General features: G+C 39.6%; 2 protein-coding genes across 4 annotated transcripts; one reads left to right on the forward strand and one right to left on the reverse strand.

The window, feature by feature from the left end:
• Nucleotides 1-301: 301 nt before the first annotated feature.
• On the forward strand, nt 302-22,005 carry LOC107220724. Of its 3 annotated transcripts, none has more exons than XM_046741029.1 (5): nt 302-377; nt 6,381-6,632; nt 19,134-19,322; nt 20,849-21,033; nt 21,139-22,005. In XM_046741029.1, exons 1-5 carry the CDS (start codon nt 317-319, stop codon nt 21,154-21,156), a joined length of 705 nt encoding a protein of 234 aa, XP_046596985.1. In that variant the 5' UTR covers nt 302-316; the 3' UTR covers nt 21,157-22,005. The 3 variants fall into 3 exon arrangements, with proteins under 3 accessions (XP_046596985.1, XP_046596984.1, XP_015514909.1); XM_015659423.2 differs by lacking the exon at nt 302-377 and adding an exon at nt 2,730-2,943; XM_046741028.1 differs by lacking the exons at nt 302-377; nt 19,134-19,322; nt 20,849-21,033; nt 21,139-22,005 and adding exons at nt 2,719-2,943; nt 6,763-7,075 and having other exon boundaries at nt 6,381-6,636.
• LOC107220727 (40S ribosomal protein S29) lies at nt 21,410-22,888 on the reverse strand. Its single transcript, XM_015659427.2, has 3 exons — nt 22,731-22,888; nt 22,065-22,164; nt 21,410-21,493 (listed from the first exon to the last, which is right to left on the reverse strand). The coding sequence occupies exons 1-3, from the start codon at nt 22,790-22,792 to the stop codon at nt 21,485-21,487; spliced, it is 171 nt and encodes a 56-aa protein (XP_015514913.1). The 5' UTR covers nt 22,793-22,888; the 3' UTR covers nt 21,410-21,484.
• Nucleotides 22,889-22,911: the final 23 nt, after the last annotated feature.

The raw sequence follows: 22,911 nt of genomic DNA on the forward strand, positions 1-22,911 counted from the left end.
GAAACTTGCACCCGGACCTCTCCGTCCGTTCCGTCACCCATACACCAAGACCCTTCGCGGGTCGTCGCGGGCTTGGTAACGGCACAGCTGTAGGCTTCTCCTCGCTCTCTCGTCCCGACTGTACGTCTACCTACCTATAGGCATACCTTCAACGTATCGTCAATATGACCGCATAGTAACAGTACAGAGAGTCGGGAGTTTCGGCGTTGCCGAGTAAAAATTAATAATCACCAATCATAGTGAGCTGTGCCCCCCGAATCGGAACTCACTCGGAACTCAGGTTTAGCCCGATCGTTATTCGGTTTTCCCTGTAGACATGAACTTGGTCAAATGGTTAATAATTTTTCCGCCAACCGTGCAACCAGAGAAACTACGAAGTAGGTATAACTCGATCGATCTATGACACGCCAATGGGTTCGGGTTCGATGTGCATATGGGAATATAATGGGTCCGAGTAGAATGTTGTTTAACAAACTATCGAAGGGGGTGACAAAGCTTATAAATAAACGTAGCGTGCGACGCAACTCGATAGCGAGATCGTAGGTCACTTCTGCAAACATTAAACACTGTACCAGTGAGTTTCGCACGCCGGTGGCAGACCTGCGCATGTTATTGCAGACACGTGCCCGTAACGACTACCCAACAACTTTTTTCGGGAATAGAGTTTTCAAAATTCGAGCTTCCGGATTTCTTCGTGCACAAAAGTGTTTCAACAACCCACTAAAACTAACGAAACGAACTTATTGCATACAACAATTGCAGTTTTTACAACTCGTGGGAGTGCTGCCGTGTACTTTTAAATACCTGTTACGTTACGCATATGTATAGTATCTCCTTCACCCATCTCGAATCTTTGCTTTCCTACTCCGCGACGTTATATTAATGCAACATCGCATGCCCGCGTATGCACACGTACGTGCATGTAACTACATGCTCGCACGGCTATGTATCATACTTACATTAGGTATAACACGCCTGCATACACGGTCGTATTGATATACGTATGGGCATAAGAGCTAGGAATTTTCAAAGTACCCGATAATTGCATTGAAACCGATAAGCGTTTTATTCACTTTCATCAAATAGGACGCCTGAAAAACAAGTAACAACTCCATTCGAAATGTACGAGTATATTTCAAGTAAAATAAAAAGCATAAGGTAGATGGACAAAGTTGAAATTGTGAATAAAATGCTCATTGGTTTCAATCCAATTTTCGGGTACTTTGAAAATTCCTAGCTCTTATCCTGGCTCGATTCTAAGGTTGAAATTTTCAGGGCTTGTTGGGGACATCATAGACCAACTTTCCTGAAAATTTGCGGCGAATCAAAGCTCAAAGAAAAAAGTTACAGCTATCTGAAAATATCGATTTTTCAAAAATCGATTGACTTTTTGTGGCTATATGTTAAAGAAATAGAAGCAACTAATCAAATGATGCTCCCCGCCGAGCCGGATTTGAGTTTGAACTAAAAATCTATATTTTCTTGAAAATAGAGGGTCAACAGAGAAGAATGCCGTTTCGAACGATTCTCTAACAATTTAATTAGAAGCTGAGATACAAATTTTTAAAAATGCCTAAAAAATCGACTTTTTTTAAATTTCAAAAATCCCTTCAGCGGCCAAATCTGATCGTATCGGGCTAAAATTTTCAGGATCGTCTCCTTTTCTACCCCACTTTCGAAGAAAAAGTCAGCATCAAAATCGCTGACCCAAGTGCGCACACTTTCGTCGAAAAGTAATGGATCTGCCCATATGTATGTATAACGTGCCTCCTGCGCTGCAAAGTAAACACGCTGACTGACTAAAATGTCGCCGAGCCCGCTTATACCTACCAACGTACCACCATCCATCCCCACGTTTAAACTCCCGACTATGCCGTGTTTTCTTTCTATTTTTTTTTCTCTTATTTCTTGCTTCTTTTATACTCTTGAAATAATCCGCGCGCATCGGCTGCTCAAACCTTCTCCCTCCCCTCTTCACGCCTCCTCAGAAAGAGTAATATAAATATTTTACGAATTTCGTAACACGATTACATAGACGTGTTATAAATTGTATACGTAGGTATACATACAGGCAGCGGTAACCGCATTCGAGATCCGAATATTGTAACTTTCCCTGAATTTTAATAGTATATTATAGGTATATGTATTGTATATGTATGTATATTGTTAGCTGCACCTGAATTCGGCTTTGCTGCACATGAATAATTACAAACCAATGTTACCTAATCGATGTAAAACTGCTCATTCTGATCGCGATTTTTTACTTCCGTAACGTGTAAAATGTTCAACTAATATACCGCACGATGAGACGAGTCCTTAAAGGTCGATGGGACAGGATACGCGCAAGTACGCGCATACAGCTTCAGCTGCAGAGGTAAATGACGTAAGGAGCAATTATTCAATGGCGCGGTACGCTTGAACGATTATCATACGTATATGTATGTATATACGCACTCAACGTGGAATCCTTTCTCTTTTCATCGGAAATTTATCCACATACATTAATAAACACGGTCATCCGGTTTCCCGTGAAATATAGGTGTATACATATATATATATATATATATATATATATATATATATATATATATACAATACACACATAATATAACGTTCGAAGAAACGAGAAAGTTTTTTCGTTACACTATCTCTCCTCCGGCTAAGGAGTAAAGGAGCCACCGCTGAACTTTGGTGAGATTGTTATATCTCGGTGTAAAGAGTAAGGCGGTAGTACAAGTCGCACCTCGCTCTGGTTCGCAACAATCGAGAAGTGCCGCCGCCGGTCCGGAGACAACATGGGAAAAAAGGCAGAGATCGGTGAAACCTGCGCTAAACGACCGATCCGTCGCTCAAAATCCGCCGGCTCGGGCCTGCTCCGATTAATCCTAATATCGTTAGCCGGCTCCGCGCGTTCCCTGCAGCAGCGTACAAACGCAAACACAGGTGCGTGCAACGTTCCCGATCACGATCGTCTCGATATTGTCAATCACATCATTTTCCGTATCATTTATCAGTACACGCGTTACTCGAGCACACTTGCGCGCGCCATTACTGCTTACGTACACGGGTCGAAATATCTGCTTTGTGTTTACTCTGGGTGTGCTGCAGGTTCGCTTGTTACCGGCACGTGCGAATGTGTACATACATACGTATTTTACGCGGGCGTATGGTCGAATCTCAAAACGGATCCAGGGTTCGTACTTGTGGCATTTGAAAAATCGAACCGCACTGGATTCGATTTCTTAATAACTACCGCGAATATAGGTCAAGCGCAGTCAAGCGATTCGTCTCTATTCTCGCGTAGTTCATGATCCTTTAAAAAGTTACCATCTCGGCGTATTGTCCGATTGAAACGGGAAAGAATCGTCGACGAACATTCACAAGATCACGTTATTCAATGTTGTGCAAACGCGTGTAGGCATAACTGACAATGAATACAGTTTTTGTCGAGCTCGTAGCTCGTTGGGACTTGTAGGAAGGGTACAAGAGAGCCGTACGAGCTGCTGCCCCAAGTCGATCGTCTGGCTTGCGGGGAGTAGAAAGGCCGGCAGGGGGGGGGGGGGGGGGGGGTGGACACGGCCAACTGCCGGAGCGGACAACGCTAACTTTAATCTCGACGTATGCTGAAAGTACTCGCGAGCACGTACACATACGCACGGAAGTGGTCGAGGTATATACTTTGTCCGACGAGTTTAGTCGCGAGCTTTTGCAGTTGCCGGTGCGACTCTGTCCTTCTCTGGATCGTTGAAAACACCGTGCTGAATGACGAGGCGGAAGAATAAAAAAGTCTTTAACGAGTATGACGAAGCGGTCCTGTTTTCCAATTTTCCTAACAGTTCAGAGAAAGAGAGAGAGATGGAGTGAAGAAAAAAAAATAACGTTGCACTCGTTTCGTAACAACGTGCATCGTGAGAATTCCGTAACGCCTCCTCGCGTCGTTCCGTGCAATCCGAATATAATCGAACGTTTTTATCGGTTGCCACGCAGCGTCGCGTTATATGTGTATATCTATATCTATATACATGCCGTCCGGGATATCTGCAACAGAGATAGTATTTATATCTTACGGCAGCGCCGACTTCCAATTCCATCTGTATTTACTTGCAGCTAGGTACGTGACGTAAGTCTTTTTTTTTGTCCTTCTTTCTCCGATTATCCGCGTTGACCCCACAGACTTATAGAGATAGACCGTACGCGGTCTTACGGGACCGGTGAAGCCTAAACCGTAGGACAGAGATGGTCTTGCACCCGGCCCTTTCTGTTGCACGATCGAAAAAGTGGGAAGCAGCCGCGCGGCGGGGAAGGCATAAGACGAGCGGGGAGGTAAACTTGTAACATAGGTATAAGTCTATCTGTTTCCCTCGCCAAGTCACCGATCGGAGTGACAGAACCAGCTTCAGGTGATGCCGTCTCTCTCTCTCTCTGTGATGTCTTATTACGGTTTCATCTCGGTGCACAGACCGCGCAGTCTATTTCTATAAGTCTGTGGCCGACCCTGACGATGGGCATCGTATCGATATTTGGCACAGTTTTGTTCGAATACGTATAAAGTCGAGGCCGCGACGCACGCTGAATGCGGCGAGCAGCCAATTAAAACGCTGCGTTTCAAATTCCGCTTAATGATTCGTCGTCCGTCGGACAGCGAATCGCTCGGTGTGAATCAAATCTGACAATTTCCACTGCGTATCGTTCTTCAGTGTCTGTATCGTCCGGTGCGTTCCTGCTTATTTCGTATATTATTATACACAATTAGTATACGCGGTGTCTATATCTATCGAGCGATATCGCTTCCTCTCTGCAGCGTGGCAGTTGTGTTATAAATATAGATGTAACAATGCGGGAGAGACGCACTACGCACTTCTTCTCGTCTTTCTAATCTTCCTGCAGACCAAATGGCGAGAGAAATTTACCAACAAATATCTCGCATACACGCAAAAAAAGGTTTATTTGTTTAATTTCCGAACATTCCGCGTTGCAGAAGTATTTTCTCAATTCAAGCAAACGTCGTTTTCTTTGACAACCCTGAAATTTGTCCTTCCGAGCGTTATTTTTTTATTTTTATCTTTATTCATTAAACTAATGATACTTCCTGATTGCAATGCTCAAACTAACGAGAATATACTTAAATTATCGCGAAAGGTTACCCTTATCGCAAAAATAACACAAAGAAAAAGTCGCGCAGGAAAGGTATACGAAACATGAGACGTGTTTGATATATTTATAATGTGAGTACACGTCAAGTCACATCACGTTCGGTTTGCGGTGTGATTATATTATGCAAGTTCGGTAGAGACATAATAATAAGATGTTTACATTTCGACAACAATGTGGCGTGTCGAAGTCGCACGACGACGCCGCGACAATGCAATCGTAGAACTTTTGGTCGTATGCATTTTACCGTATACGTATAATACATATACATAAACTGTACAGCTATAGTGACATAGATTCACATTGTGCGTCTCTCTCGCATCTCGATTCTCAACGGCTTGTAACACAACCGGTGGATAAGAAGGCCCTGCGTCTCTTTGTCGTATTGCGCGTTTTCAATCTTTGATTCCATCCGTTCGAATTGCCAACAACAATCTGTGGCGTTTGCTTTCTATCGCAGTATATCTATTGCAGTATAACCGCAATTGGTCGCAATGAAAAATGACAAAAAAAAAAGAAGAAGAAGAAAAACCTGCGGTGTGCTAAACGAACCGTGTGATTATTGTACATACGTACAAGCCAAAGTTTACACGCGCATCCACTTCGATCTGTTGTGATTGAGGTAGAAATAGGACTTCGTCCTTAAATACCAATCGAATTTCGGTTTGCTAGAAAAGTTTAACGAGATATAGCGGAGGAGCAGCTGGACACGTAGGCATCGGAATCGCGCTGCCCAGACCTTAAGGGACTGCTCGTTTGTGGCCTACGTGGCTGCCGAGCGTCGTAAACAACGTTTCCACCTCCTCGGAGAAAAAAAGCATTGGCAACAGTTTTCGTAATTGCTGGATTTACTGTCCGTCCACAACGGTTCGGCTCGCTCTCGCATCTGTGCAACACGAATACACACTCGCGCGATATGCAGCAGCGAGTTCAGGGCTCGTGACATAATGGAATAGGATCAAGTTTAGCCTATCTATCGTAACGGTGCATCTATAGAAGAAAATCGTCACGTCGCAACTGCAGGGTCGAGGACATGCCGGTATTTTGAAAACTCAACTCCTTCGAAGTCCTTCCAAAATTGAAAGATCTCTTTGCGCTATAGTAACGTTATTAACTTGAACTTCGTACGCAGTTCAGCGAGTTTATCAGGCTCCCGATTACCGTTCAACCTCACTCACATACTATACTACACTTGCGTGGCGCATAATATTGTCCGGTTTATGTTACAGTCCTCCCGGCGGCGAAAGGGACGACGGAAGGGCCGCTGAAGATCTCGATCGGTAAAACAGCATCCTCCGGATCGTCGAACAGGGTTCCGGAGTACGTTTGTCCCGGTAACGAGCTTCTCGGTTTGGCGAGAATATTCAGCGTGCCTTGCGAAACCGACTCGGAATGCGTCTTTCTCGGTGCGGATCAACGCTGCTGCAAATTTCGGTGCAGAAAAGGAGTTCTAGCGCCGCCGAGGGAGCCCGAACACCGAGGTAGGTTCGTATTGACAAAGTAATGCTGCTGAGGGGACGTGTGCGGCCAGTGTATAACGGCACACATTGTGCACCTAACATTACGGAGGGTGAAAACGAAGCCTGGTTTTACGGCCGTTCAATTTCGTAGCGACAGTGTAAAACGTAAACTAGACCGCGAGGGGAAACCAGCGCGTTTAAAGTCCGGTACTTGGGTTGGTTGGCAAACGGTGGAAACGTGTCACGCGGAGTTGGAGTTCCGTGCAGGGATCCGAGCGATGGGCTTTGAACCTGTTCGGATTGCCACGACTTCGTTGCGGCGACGTTGCGCAACGAAAGTGCGGAGACTCCATCAGCCGCGCTTTTTCTGTACTTATACCCGTCGTAATGAAATTCATGTAATAAGTATTCGTTATCCCGTATTTGAGGTTAGAATAAAACCCAATTGCGTTTCTCTGTAGAACAAAAGATTTATTTACACTATGTCCACTGTGTGCAATGTTTGCTAATTTCCCTGATCCCTACCTGTAGAACAAAAGAATCAACATTTAAAGCTTTTATCCCGAGTATGTTCTTCCTTCGTACAGGTTCAGTTTCGACAATTCTTTTCTCTTTCCAATTCTCCTCTCACCCAAAACCTCGTTCGTCATCCTCCTTCCCCTTGTCCCCTACCATCGCCATCCGTCTCTAACATCTAAAATAACAATCGATGGAAGTTGGGAAACTTGTACATTTGACTGGCGATGCAGTAAATTCACCGGTTACGAACAGTTTCCATCGCGTGCACCGACTTGATTCTGTAATATTGATAGTTTCTGGATTGCCTCATACTCGAGAAACAAAGGACAAGCACCATTTGGCCACGTTGCATTCTGTATATTCATACATACGTACACATATCACGCAATTATATACTATGTGTGCATATGTGGTAAGAAAATAATGAATCGGTAATCGATCGATCTTTCATACGTAGCGCAAATGGGTGGCTATAATTTTGTTCGAATACAATTCCCAGACTTTTCGAATAGCAAAATTCATACTTTCCTGACCTTTTTCCACAAAACTCAGGTAATGCCGGGCGGCTTTTACGACTAAAAGCTACGTGCGCGTAGAAATTCCACAATAGCATTTCCGAGAGCGAGCTTATGTAAAGTTACGAAGCCTGGTTGAAGTTTGAATATTATTTATGAAAAAAAAGTACGTTATTTCTTGTAGGCCATCATAATTCCCTGACTATTCCCGGTTTCCCCGTCGTTGGCCGCTCTGCCATAATATTATTTCACATCTGCACACGTAATCTCTACATACCTATACCTAATGACTTGAAGTCTTGTTAGCGATTCTGTCGATGAAAATTTATCACTTTATCGTCTTGACGACGAAATCCGACGTCACATTGATCGCTGGTTTTTTTTTCTTACACAATGTTTTTTTCTATTAATTATTTTCCTCGTCTTTTTTTTTATACTTCATTCGAGATTACGTGTTGCAGTTGTACGGTAGCGGCTATTATTGTAAGCAGCATGACTTATGGGCGCGTTGGTAAGGTTCGTTCACTGCTGAAAATCCTGCAGCACGACGTTTTATGAGAAAAAATGCCTTCACTATCAATTCTAGCAAACTGGTGCTGCCTCTCTTGGTCTTTACAGTTATAGAAAATCGCCGTTGTGTATGATTTTCTTGCGTGGAATAATTCATGATCTATCAGTCTATGGTACACTAAACCACCGTTTCAAGTCAGTTAAAAGAGGGAAAAGAAAGGAAGAGAAAACGAAAATCATAATGTATATATATGTATATGTATACATATATATATATTATATGTATATAAGAATTCTGCTGCTTGGGATGTAGAATAAAACGTATAAAAATTGGCACGATAAATGTACAGGTATACACATAATACAACGCGATATGACAACATTGTACATTTACGTCGCAATGTTTTTTCTCTTCTCTTCTTTTCCTTATTATTCAACGCTTCGCATCGCAGTTTGCGCGTAAAGTCAGCACTTATATTATATGTACGTCCATCCATCCGGTTTTATCAATCCGAACGTGCAAGCACGGGCTTTCTTTTCTCTCCTATCGACGCGACGAACATTAGAAGTGTCATCTAGTTTACACATTTTACTTCGTTACGTTTGAAAAACAATAAATAAATAATTCACATCCCACCGTTGTTTCGTTACGAGAGGGAATTTCAAACCGTCGAGGCCAAACTGTTATACGTCTACTACTTCCATGCTACACACTGTGTGTTTACTTTACTTCACTTTAATGCGGTGTAGCAGATCTATACTAAATGTTTGCTACTGACCCACTAAGAGAAAAAGAGAGAGAGAGAGAGACAGAGCTAACGATAACAAGCCTTGGAGGCGGCACTGTGATGCTTTTTATAGGTATACATATACCTAGTCTCTTCTTAGCTTCTGTGCTGCACAGTGTAATTATTGAGGTATAATAACGTGTGTAGTACGCGTAATTTAATAGGCACGAGTTGAACGAATCGAAATAGGGGCAAGAATTTTGAACCTCCTGCGTCATCATGATTTGACCATACGTTCTATCTGTATATGAAATCCAACAAAAAAATGTTTCAAACGAATTTTTTGTTTTTTTTATTTTTATTCCACCTGTCGCTAGATCGTTCAAATTTTATTGCCATTTTGTTACAGTTAATTCGTATTGTACTGCCACTCTCTGAGCTCGGTGTGAGATTGTAAAGTCGTGAAGAGCTCTGCAACGTAAAGGAATACCAACTAAAAGCAGATATCCACACGACACGCCGTGTGGCAATCTTCCAAACCAAATACAAGAACCCTCGTCGACTAGACTATAGTCAGAGGAATACGCATCGCTCGCACACATGTAGTATGCATATGTGTATTCGTGATATACAGGCTAACATTATGGCATGCATGCATGTATTCGGATTATAGGCTGCACAACGCTGCGCGACAATGGAGATGTGAGCTTGCCTTCTTGTTCTTGTTTTCCCCCCCTCTCTTTTCTCGGAGGAAACGAGGGGCGACGTTTCTTACGAACTGTTTTTCTTCTCCTTTTCACGTATCCTTCATATTATTGTTTCGCTTTTTTCATTACTCAATTTCGTGTGCAACTGCCTGCAGAGAAAGGCGAAAATGAGAGTAAAAATTCGTCGGTAAGGAAAAGAGGAAGAACGAACTTTGAAAAAAGAAAACGGTAAATAAAACGAAAAGACGCGAGGAGGATGCGAGTGCATAGGTACGTTTCATTCGGCACGTAGATCTCTGCGTCTTACTGCATTTACACGTTAGTTAAGAGGCTGTCGCGAGGCTCGGTCACGTTTTTGTGCAGCATTTACGATTAGTGTTGGATGATTCTAGAATCTGATCGCTACCGTGTGTGTGGCCCTCGCACGTGTGCTGCAGCGGCCACGGCGCGATGACGAGCTAACGACGCGACTTAACCTATATATTTATTCCTATCTTCCCATCTTCCCATCTTTCGCTCATCTCTCTGTCTCTCTCTCTCTCTCTCCGACAATTATCCACACACGTAGGCAACATTGTTCAATAATGACGAAGCATTACCGATGCTTGAAAATTTTATCAAACAAACAGTAAGCGATTCAACTTCGGAAACATTAATGGCAACAATTTGGGCATTGAAATTTAATTAATCATTCTTATACCTTACACGTGATATAGTCGGTTGTAGATTTTTACCTAGGTATACATGTGTACATCTACCTACTCTTACGGAATACCGGCATAGAAGAGAGATCGAGCTTTACCTGCAATTTGAGAAACTCGGTAATCACTAATTTAGCGCTAAAAGTACGTCTATTAGTTTAGCTTTCCATCGATTCTCTATATTGTTTTACAGTATCTGTAGCGCGACTGTTCGTTTTGATTATTTCCGGTACGCAACTACCTTAGTACACGGAACACTTCGTTATACCTACTAACGTATACCTATATATACATAGATGATATGTTGCAATCCGTCGGTGGGTCAATAACTTTGCTCATTGTCAGTATAATGTAAATATATAGATATACGGAAGAAACTAACGTATAAGAAATTCTCTTCGGAAAACGTTTGTATCGATGTAGATATGTTATAGGGTATTGGTATAGTTGTACCTATAGTTGATTATATCTTATTATACTCTTAGGAATTAGAATGAGACATTTTCAAGGCCTGCCACGTTTGTTATATCCCGTGAGACAATTTATAGATATAGGTATACATACCTATGCATCTTTATCCGAAGCTGCATAGCTTTAGCTACGTAGTAACACATTATATGATATTACATCCGCACAAGGCTTAAATCTTCGATCCGTATCGAGTAGATCATGCATTGCCTTATTTCTGGATTTCTCCTTTTCATTTCCACGGACGATAATAGGTACACGGTGAAAATTAAAAAAACATTAATAATAATTTAGGAGGAACGGAAAAATTTCGAATATATACGTATGCAAGTTTCTTCGTCCTTTCGCTTCAACGATAAATAATCAAGAGTAAACATGAACGAATGTGGAATTTCGACCTGCTGTATACACGATGACCGTGTACATTCAGGTAAAAATTAAGCACATTTGTGTCTAATCGCAGTACGTAAACAATATACAATTCTATTATTAGATTCTCCATGTTCTATATGTATACCGTATTATACCGTAGTCTGTAATGTAGCTCAGAAAAGCCTGTGTGAAACTTGTCCGATACAGATGTAATTATTACATATAGACAATATGTATATGAGTAAAAGTTATTATAGTTGAGAGAACAGCGATACAACCGAATATACATATAGTTACGTACGTACATCCAAACGTGTATAGTTACTGCACGTGAGTTGTACATGCATATAAATTTCGAGTGATTAGCGGTGGGCGATGTGCGCGTGTGTGCGTTTGCGTGTGTATCAGTTGCGCAATTCTTCTCGAGACGAGAGAGTCCCGTGATGAAATATTAACGCGACGCGATAATAACTGTTATATCTATATCGACGTAACCGCGTGGATAAAATTTGAATTACGATTATCGAGATTGAGAGAATATTATATATACAATACATTAGTATTCCAGTATTCAAAACGGCAGAGGTGGGATTCAATCGATAATACAACATATAATTTGTAGAAGACAGATTTTCAGGTATTAAACACGCATATATTACACCTGCGAAACATATTTTTGTCTTTATTTTATTCATATAATCGTATATTATAGTCGGGAGAGCATCGAAGGTTTGAAATTCCCGCTAGAGCGTTTTATATCCGTATTGGCGAACGACTTTTCACAGTGACGTCACACCGCACTGTTCAACGAGAGTTAAGATGGTGGCAACAAGTTTGCTTTTCTACCGAAAGAATTACGATACTCATATCGTGTATTCTCGTGCGGTGAGAAAAAAGCAACGCGCCTACAGTATATACGTAAATTATGCGGGACAAAATTTATACTCGTCGCGGTTGTTTCAGGTTAGTATAATACAATAATATACGTACGCGTATGCATACAGGTATATAGGCGTATAATGTACAAAGATTATTTACATGTAAATCGTACGTTGCACTTACGAATTTTCATACTCATGCGGGATGTTTAACGTTAACGGGGTAACGTTTAGGTGATTTGTTATATGCATACGACAGTGGTAGGTATAAGTATACGTGTGTACAAGTCACTTTCTAATCGCGCCATCTGGTGCAAACTGCAGCAATCTGCACTGTTTAATAATCGATATCGGAAAAAAGATCTCTCGGGATATTTTTGCACAAGCAAAAGTCTAAAAGGATTTATCTTCTTCTTTCCTTTGTTTGAATTGTTATCATTATTACACGCGCATCTTTGTGCGTGCGTGAAACGAACGTCGTTCAGACAACAGCAAACGTTTGATATTTTAAATCGACGAAGCATCGTACATATCTTACATAACTATAATAATCGCTACTATACTGACATAAATATCACTAATCACTTGCGCTATTAACATCTTACGATCATATAATACTTTTTTCGACTTCGTTTTTACATATCGCATCCTCTCCTCAGAATGTCACGGCTAAATGATCAAGTCAAGATTGCGTGCAAAACCATTTACCGTTTATAAAAAAAAAAAAAATTTCCCTTTTCCATAAATTTCCGACTGACTTGATTGACCAGCGCGTTCTTCGAGTATTCAAGAACTTCACTGTATAATATTTGCACAAAATTACGATCGAATTTTTTTTTTTTTGAAGACTAAAGATTCTCGATTAATTTGATATCCGCATACATGGTATGTACACATACTTAGGTAAATTAAGCACGACATAACAGTTTGAAAACGTTATGACGTAGATTGAAATCATATAATACCTGTTGCTGTTGCTGTATCGTTTCGTTTAAACAAAATTTGTAGATTAAATTTAGTCTGTTGTGATTAGTTTTCGACGACGCGAAATTCTGTAATACACAACCTCTGTAAAACGATCGAAACACAAAATCACAATTTCATTCGTTTACACCTACTAAACGTCGATTTTTTACCTCTCATTATACGCCAAGCAAAATTGTAAGCCAACAGCCGCAGGTTTGGTCAACACAAGCGCGTGTGCACTTGTGACAATATTGTTATTCACGTTTTCACATACATGCGTACACAGATAGTACCGTGTACTTTGATTACCTATACCTATATCATGTATAATACATGCTGTAAGCGGAGAACAATAATTAAACCGATCAACGATATGCCGCAACGCGGTTGTTTTTTTTTTTTTTTTTCTTTCCAGAACGTAAAAATGAAAGGAAATCTCGTTTATTCACTCGGTGGATATTTCTTCGTGTACTTGCGATGTGTATTGTACACATAGAAGGTACAGGATATTTTTTGACGCAGTGGGCGTAAGATGAAATTCCGAAAATGATAATTTTTTTATCCAAAACAAGTAGCTTCGGAGTGATACTACGCAAAACTATGCTGCACACGTTGTATTCCGTCTGCACTCTCACGCAACCGAAACATAAAGATTTTGTTTTTTTTTTCCGCGTTTGCGGGCCGGCCTCGGCAAATCAAAACTTTCAGTCAAAATGTATAAGAATCGCTTCTGAACATAAACGAAAACACCCTAGCGGTCAGGTCGCGCCCTCCTGCTCATTGTCGCGTGCAGCAAAATGAGTCATGACGAAGTGAGTGACGAAGAGTATATTTCTCTGAAACTACGAAAATATAAAAGGAGCATATGCGGCTGAAGTTAGTAAAGTTAACGTAACGATACGTCCGATGAAAAAATCATATTGTCCAATTTTAGGATGACTTTCAAGGATTGGCTATTCAGAATCAGTGTATATTCTGTTGTTTATAACAGTTGAATTAATTTCGGAAAGTCACAAAAGTGCAATATGCAGATACCGTAATTATGAATATTACGACGCAAACTGTTTCAGTCAACACTAAAATGAATGTAAAAATAAATTCGAAGATTTGAGAGGATAAAATCGATACGTGAATGGAATATAATTAAGTCTGCACGTGCGTCGAATCTCGGGAATGAGTAGAAAATTTCAATAATCGTGCAAGAGAATATATAGATTTGTATTCGAGCGGTTTATACTAACTGACTGCATAATTAAAAAATATTTTAACATACATGTAGGTATATATGGGGCATTCCACGCCACCTCGACCCACCGCCAACCCTCACCATCTCCGATTTATTTTAGTGTAGTATTTTGTCAAGTAACCCCTGAATTATTTCAGATTTTTTTGACCACTGGTTAAGAAGTTGTCTTATATTCGCACCGATTTATATACAAACATCCGTCAGTCGTAAGAAAAAATTATTAATACAAAAGAACTTCGCGATGACGTGAAATGGGCGGAAATATTTTTTGCTGATTTTTTAGGCCAGTGGATGAATTTTTTTCTTTTTTACAATTTTCACGTTGTTGCCAAACCTTCGATTTTTATCAAATTTTCACCATCAATTACTTGTAAAAATACGAAACTTTTGAGACCTTGCCGAAGGTGGAGAGATCTTTGGTTCGGAAGTTACGATCAAATGAATGTCAAGGAAACGAAAAATATGGGAGTACATACCTGAACTAAATGTCCGCGGATTTTACTAGTGAAATTATGAAAATCAAATCAATTATTCATTTGTTTGGTTAAAAAAAAAAAAAAAAAAAAAAAAAAAAAAAAAACCCCCGAGAGGTATACGTATAATTACGTATACGAACATGATGTTCGATCTATCAAACGATGAACATCTTTCGTCCGTACGGCAAATCAATTTTTCTACAATACATCGTAGACATTCTGAAAAATTATGTAGCTACCTGAGTTTACGGAACTTAAAATCACAATTTATAGATTATACATCAGAGTTCGATACGACTACGTTTTTGTAAAATGGTTTACAAGTAATTGAATACTCCATAAACTCAGGTAGGTACATAATTCTTCATTTAATTGGCGATAGGTAGACTTGACACGGAATGCCCCATGTGTACCTATGATTACGCAATGATTCGTCAATTGTAAGTACTAGTAAAATTAGACTCTCGAAAAATTGACTTTTGGAGTTTCATTAGACTCGATTTGAATTAATTCTCAGCTTCGTCATTCGTCGGTTTTTTTTTCCCCTCAATATTCTTATCTTTCCTTCATTTATCAATTTTACGATATTCCGTATGTTCAATTATTTGAATAGCTCATGCCATAAGATTTTTTCTTTTTCCTTTCTTCCCGTAACGATCATAGGTATATATATATATAGGTATCGTAACGCTTGAATTGGCGCGTCATCGCCTTAATTCCTATGTCATACCAAATACCTATGTACGTATTGCTTATTATGTATAGCCGAGCGGAAACTTTCATTATCGGCAAAAAGATTCTTGGGCTTATAAAACAATCTTCACAAAATACGTAATTAACCTAGATGCAAAAAGTCAACTGTAGACACTTTCTTTGTGGCTATCATTTATACCGCGTTACAGTTTATTCTTTAATTTTATTCATTTTTTTTCCTCCAACAACATCATCTTACCAGTTTACGAAATCGAGGAAAGAGTAAGAAAATTCAATTCCTTTCCCGTACCACAGTGTATAAACGATAATAAAAACAATATAATATTACCATTACATCTATAGTAATGTATAAAAAATAATTTTATACATTATTACATAATTTTTTTCATTCGGCAATTGCAGTTTTTTTTCTCTTGATCCTTCAAATGCATGCCATAGAGCTAAAATTATTGGGCCAATGGTCAATTTGCCGGTCGTTTCATTACCGCGAAGTCGCGAGTGTTTCGTTTTACGTCGAGTTGCACGGATATGGATGATATTCGATTGCCTTTCAAATTCGTATCGTTCAAGGCTTCAGGAGAACTGGTTCGTTCGCTTGCTCGCGGCTAATTGTAAATCTATGATATGATATGTATGTGTAATACGCGTGTGTATCTGCATACGAAGTCAACAATGTACGTACATAGGTATAACATGTGTAAAGGGAAATTCAAAATTCATTTTAAGATTATAACTCGACAACTTGTAAACTAAGCATGTATCTTTTTCTAAGAGCTGTCGAATGGCTAAATATAACTGAATTACGGTTAGTAAATTCGACGACAACGACGACGATGACGACGACGACGACGACGATGATGATGATGATGATTTCGAACCCGACGTTACACGGAGAAAGCGGTTTTCGTGTCCGTAATCTACCTTCATTCAGCTGAATATCCAGAATGTTACCGACTTTGCGCGCGTTCTGAACTCGAGAGGTCGGCAGATTACGTATAACAAGAAAAATATTAAATGTATGATACAATAATTGATCATGCGAACGATGAAAGAGAAGAGAGGAGAGAGAGAAAGATAAAAGAAATTCGCCGAGGATATCTTTGCAATATTTTATCTCGTAAAGACTTGTCGGTCAATTTTCTTCAACCGTTTCGTCTCATGTAACGATAAACTTCAACGAAGTGTTGTTATTTACAAAAAACAAGTACACACATAATATACTCGAAAGCGTGCACATGAGTTTTTTTTCTGGATCTTTTTTTCACCGCAAGAATCACATAAGAATTAATCATATGTACGCATTGAAAATTATAGACTAGCACGTGTCAAACTAATTTTCATTCCAACAGTAAGGTTGATTCTTCCCCGCGGAATAGTAAAATTGCAATGACGTTTATCATCGTCTCAGATATAGGTACATATATTTATAAATACTATCGAGTTACAACTCTCAGTGTACTTTTTTTTTCTGCTAGATACACTGTGCAGGTTTATCGCTTGCACAACCGTGATGCGGTCAGGTACATGTACATTATCTACAGTTTCTTCGGTTGTATAATATCCGCATCGTGCAGTAAAATCGCAGGGCCGGTATTCAAGGCGACAAAAATAGTTGGAGGGGGGAAATTAACCGTAGGTATAGGATTATCTGCGCGAAATTGAGGAAAGTAGAAAAAAATTAAACGAGTAGTTTGCACAAAAGTAAGTTATTTATTTATTTTTTTTTTATTTCTGCTATTAGATTTAAATAAAGAGTTGCGATATAGCTGAACTAAAATACGACAAGAACTGCATTCATTATCGCTTGTGAAAATTTTTTTCAATTCAGCCTGAAATAAAAGTGCTAGACAATATATTTTAACGTCGAGAAATTCACGTCCGCGGAATTAGAGATTTAACGAGGCGATATTCTCTCAATAATAGAAAGTAAGTTATACCTGTATATTATAGTATACGAATAAATATACGTATAATACACTCTAAAATTCTATTCTATCGGTATCTTATTTCGAAATAATTCGTTACATATACATAATCCATGTATTCCGTGCAGTAAGAATGGGAAGAAAAGATCGATGAAATTGGAAATAGAATCGAAAAAAATTGCCACGCGCACACACACACACACACACACGCGCGCGCGCGCACATGTACGTCAATCTCTGTGCGAAGTGCAATAGTTACGAGTCTAATTGTACGCGACACACACGCAGGCGCACACACCTAATGATCGTCTGCGGCATTGCACGAGGTCGCGATCATCGTCGTTCGGTTATTACATTATAAGCACTGCTGCCCAAAGCATGAAATATACATCTTGAATAAAAGTCGCATTCGCAGTTTCGTTAATTGCCACTTCATACAACGTGTATGAATACAGACAAATAAAAGTTTTCATCACGCTTTAGTGTACGAGCAGGAATTCTACATCGAAAAAACGTAAGAGCTGCAGTGTAAAGAATTCATGAGAAAAATAGAGAGAATGAAAAATTGGTTAAACGTATCCAATAGAATTATATAAATAGAAAAATTACGATTAAGCAGAGTGAGCAGAAAGAAAAAGAGAGGAATTAACATGAACAAATAAATTTAAAAAAAAAGGACATCTAGAATGACTTTTACACTATTCGAACGACCGGTGGAAATTTTTTTTCTTTCACCGTTACCGCCTTTACCTGCCCATAATTTTTTTTCTCCTCCTTTTCTGTAAGGCTTGATAAATTTTTTAGCAGCAGTGCCGATTGATACGGGAAACTCCCGGCTTAGATTTAAAGAGCGTCTCATTCCTTACGAGTGTAAAACCATCCTTGCAGCAGGCACTCCGCGAAGTCGCGTGAATAACTTATTTGATCGTCGAGGCTAGTTGCTACCCGATCCGGTGAACACAGGTATAGGTAGGTACGTGCTTGTACACGCGATGCAGACAAAAGTATAGAGCCACCAACGTATATCATACATGTGCACGTATTTAGCGAACAGGCAGGCTTTGCGCTCAGGCTGCTCTAGTTAAAGCAAGATTAGCCGCCCGAGCAGGTTTTCAACGTTTCGTACATTTCGCGTGCATCTATGATAGGTATATTTACGACGGCACAGTTCGCCGGATTCCTACGGATATGGTATTTACTCGCGACGCCTCTCTTTCCCTCTTCTCCCTCGAAATAATCATTATTCTACAGATTTCACTTCCAATTATTTTGGCCGGTTTTTTTCACCGTAACTTCTTAACCGTTCGTTTCAGCGAGTTCCACCCATTCGCGATTGATTCTACGCCCTATGATACGTAGGAATCGAGTACTATGAAGACAGGGTTCCGATGAGTTTGAAAATAGATTTATTTCTTTTTTTCAAAATTTGTGCAAATGCTTCTAGCTTTGTTATTTGCTTCGCGTTTTGCATAAATAACGATTTAGCTCGAAAAAACAGTATATCGTCGCCTCTATTCGACCTCGAAAAATCATTTTTCCTACACACGCTCCCGTAATTTTCTCAAAAAATGCATTGACTTTGACCTTTCCTACGTTCTGCCGAGTCATTGCTGCTTGTACCTATGCTTTGTCTGCTCCCCTCGGCTGGGCCAGTGAATGAATAGGTAAACTTGAAGGGGAACAAACAACAAGGAGAGAAGCTGGAAAAAAAAAAATAAGGAAGGGCGGCCGACGGCTCGAGCTAGAGGCGACATCGGCATCGTCTAACGGTTTCTCGTTTTTCTGTTTACTGTTCAGCCGTCCTGGGAGTAAATCGTATGTGCCCTAAGGGACCGGTGCCCGAACTTTTACCTGTGAAGAGGTGCGAGGCTGACATTGAGTGCGAGGAAGAAGGACGGATATGCTGCCCTGACAAGGACTTTAAACTCTACTGTCGAACCGCAGCCCCGGTATGGTCCCAGCTTCCTTTTCCGCGCGCTCACGCTGGCAAGTATAATTTCAAGTACATATACTGCATTTTCGATAGGAAGCAAAATCACGTTGATTCGGTGTGACCTGTACGAAGTCGTTCTAAGTAGCAGAAACTAAATCCTTGCAGAAACATATTTTTCAAATCCCATTTTAGAAGATCGCTCTCTCAATCCCAAGTTTTTCTAATCGAATAACATCGGGAAGATGCCATTGTTACTCTTAAATTTTTTCCGCTGAACTGCATTTAATGATAAGGAGTGTTATTCCCGGAAGCATTTTAATTACTACTAATTCTCTACAAAAGCGTCATTCTCATGTTCTAAAGTCAATACTTTGGCCGGTATAGACGTTTAATTCAATCATCGAATATCTAAAAATTTAATTACCCGAAAAATGCTTCCATGATCAAGTCCGTAACAATTCAAAGAAAAATACATTTTCTTCATGTTATTTTGGATGTGAAAATTTCGAATTTTGAGAGCGGCCTTTTAAAATTGAATCTTAAAAGATATCCTTCCACAAGAATTTCGTTCTGGCTATATTTAGAATAAATTTTTTATACAGGAGCTAGAAAAAAATGTTGCTTTCAAACGAAACACCCTATTTCAATCGTCTATCCCACATTTTCTTTGTAATCGAGAAATCTACACACAGTGAATTCTGTATAATTTTACAAGGATATCAGCTGCTACAACTCGACCTTACATTATACCAAATTTTACGACGATTCGGTGAAAATCGCAAGAGTTGTGATATTTTTAATTCACAGGATCGTCCAAAATTGATTATTCTAGAAAAATGAAAACCCATTTAACGCGCAGACTTGCAAGCGTGGAAAACAGTCAGCTGCGCGATCGCGTGTGGTCTATAAATAAAATCTACGATCGATTTAATACTATCTATATTCTGTCACTAATTTGCAAAATTATACCAGAGCCGAGTAATTTCGCGACTGGACGAGTTTAAAGACGATGTAGTTATTATTCATATGGAAACTTTCTAATCAATAGAGGTACGTATACTCGATATATGTTTATAGATAGGTATAGTGATAATAATATTTAGTCTTATCGATTAATCTCTGGACAGCTCTCTTGAACCTCTTATAGTTCTTTACAACAAGAAGAAAAACGAAAGCAAGAAAAGAAGGTAACAAAAGTACAACTTTTTTACCTTTCTCGCTTCATTTTCTTTACATCAAGCTTCGCATGTGGGGTAAATCCCGCCGCGAATGTATTCGAATAGCTCTTGTCACACACACGTGTGAAAAGTAAAAGGCACACCGTCGCGAATACACGGGTGTAAAGGTATAATACCCATTGGGTACATCACACAGGCTGAATGTAATACGCGTTTATACGGCTAAGCTGATCTTGACCTGAATTCAAGGAATAGGGAAGTTGGAAAAAAAGGAAAAATGGAAACGAAATACGAACCCGGACGCTAGTAATTAGAGCCATTTATAAATATCTAAAATTCATCAGTCTCAGGGAATTTTTTAAAACTGCAGATATAATGGTTGAATTATATCACGATTCCAGCGATAATGTCTCTGATGGAATACATGCAGTGTCAAATGGCACCCCCCCCAGTACTCGACTTGTTTCCACAACCTTGTAATCGGACGATAGAGTGTCTTCCGAATTTATGCTGCCAAGAGGGGCCGAGTAAATTTTGCAGACCACCTAGGAAATCTGTACTAGCATTGGTTGCTCAGGCTACGCAGGTGACTACAAAATTTTTCAATAGTTTCTTGTTTCGCTCAATGTATTGTTTTCATGTCAATTGAAAAAGAAGCGGTAAAATCGATGTTTTTTTTTGTTTGTTTCAGAGGTTTGCAAGGGGCTGAATAGTTGCGGTGGACCGAAAGATGTGAAGGAAAAAGCGGTTGATCTGTCTAATTTTTCAATTACACAGCCATTCTGAAGCAATGGTGATAGGAATATTAATTTAGCACAAATGAGAATGAAAGAAAAGTTGGCGTTTTTTTTTTTAAAGCTGTTTTACTGATTCCCCATCATAAGCGAAACATACATTTAAATAATCGACATCACTAACATACTCGTGGACAAAATTATTCAATATCAATTCATTTTCTTTCTTATGTTTATATACTTCATATTCAAATGAAAGCTTGTTTATCATACGAATCAGCCCAGCGTTTGAGGTTTGGTGTTTCAGTCCAGCTGCAAAAGATATCAGAAGAAAAAATAGTTTTAAATTTGATCCCCAAAAAGTTACATGTAGAAACGATATTGGTACGCATGTTGCTCAAGTCATTAATGATGCTTTGATAATGCGTTATTGGTTGTTCCAGTACTCAACTCATTAGATGTGAACAAATCAATTTTTGTCACGAGTAATAGTCGATAATAATAATAATAATGTTTTATATCATTATAGCACTGGCAAATTGTGTCAGACTCATGATTACTTGTCGACCTGAACACTTAACGAGTACAATTCAATATACGTTAGACTATTGAAATTAATGGATATACGGTAATCAGATAAGATTAAAGTTTTATGAGAATCCAATAGTGCTTAAAACTATTTTGCAAACGCATAATCAAGTGAGCGATTAGAAATTCAGAATTTTTCATCTTTCGATTGCCGTGCTTCCATTCTCAGATATATTGTTAATGCATTGTACACAAAGGAACATCGAGTAATAAATTAAAAACATTCTGCGGCTGCATTTCTAATAGTTTCTCAGTAATATAATTGTGATACGTTTCTCGTATTAATTAAAATTACCTTCTTGAAGCCAATGTCGGCAGCGTACTCCCTGAAGCATTGACGGCAAATGTTCAGACCGTATTTTCGGATAAGACCGTGCTTGTTGGCACACGCTCGGCTAAAAGACAATGAAAAATATTAATTTCCTCATTCGTCGGATTGAGTAAACAGAAATAAAAATTTAGGAAGGACATATCGTCGATCGGATTCTTTTAGGTTGGAAAAACTTGGAATACATCTGAGAAAGTTTTATCAATAACGTTAGTTCAAAGCGATTTCAGGCTTAACAGCTATGAGATTGCAAAAATCGCGATGGGATAAATATTGCTGAAAAATATCGAGGGAGGAAAATGCGTGCTGAAAATGACGTCATAAACATAACCTATGAAAGATTGATAAAAAAAAAACGTCGCGTTACGTAGCGGTTCGAAGTTTTTTTGAAATTGTCGAGTTATCGTAAGCAGGTCTCCCGAAAATTGTGGGTGTTTTGAACATTGAAAAGTCGCGAGCTGAGCTCGGACCTGAATTGAGCGGAATTTGCATCATTTAGGACATGTGGACGAGAGGTTCGACCACGCTGTGGGAATAACGAGACCTGAGCAGTCCGCGTGGAGTTGTGGAAGGTATCTGGACCCGAATCTTTGGTAAACAGGACCGGGAAAAGACTTCTGGTTAATTACTCACCAAGATCTCGATCCTTGGCCGTATTTACGGGGGTGAGAATACCAAATATTCTGGAAACCCATGTTGCGTTTTGAGGCACCCTTAGCGGAAAAGAAGCAGCGCGAGCTAGAAAGCCGATAGGAAGTTGGCCGGTTGCGAGTGCTACCTGGCGCTGTGTTCGGAAACTAAACTACACGCTAAT

The sequence above is a fragment of the Neodiprion lecontei genome, chromosome 5, assembly GCF_021901455.1.
Source record: "Neodiprion lecontei isolate iyNeoLeco1 chromosome 5, iyNeoLeco1.1, whole genome shotgun sequence".
NCBI lineage: Eukaryota > Metazoa > Arthropoda > Insecta > Hymenoptera > Diprionidae > Neodiprion > Neodiprion lecontei.

Coding starts and splice junctions, on each gene's coding strand:
- LOC107220727 (XM_015659427.2), bottom strand. CDS start 22,792: ATGGGTTTCCAGAATATTTGGTATTCTCACCCCCGTAAATACGGCCAA. Junction 22,165..22,730: donor GGCCAAGGATCGAGATCTTG/GTGAGTAATTAA, acceptor ATTGTCTTTTAG/CCGAGCGTGTGCCAACAAGC.
- LOC107220724 (XM_015659423.2), top strand. CDS start 2,796: ATGGGAAAAAAGGCAGAGATCGGTGAAACCTGCGCTAAACGACCGATC. Junction 2,944..6,380: donor GCGTACAAACGCAAACACAG/GTGCGTGCAACG, acceptor TTTATGTTACAG/TCCTCCCGGCGGCGAAAGGG. Junction 19,323..20,848: donor TTTTCCGCGCGCTCACGCTG/GCAAGTATAATT, acceptor TCACGATTCCAG/CGATAATGTCTCTGATGGAA.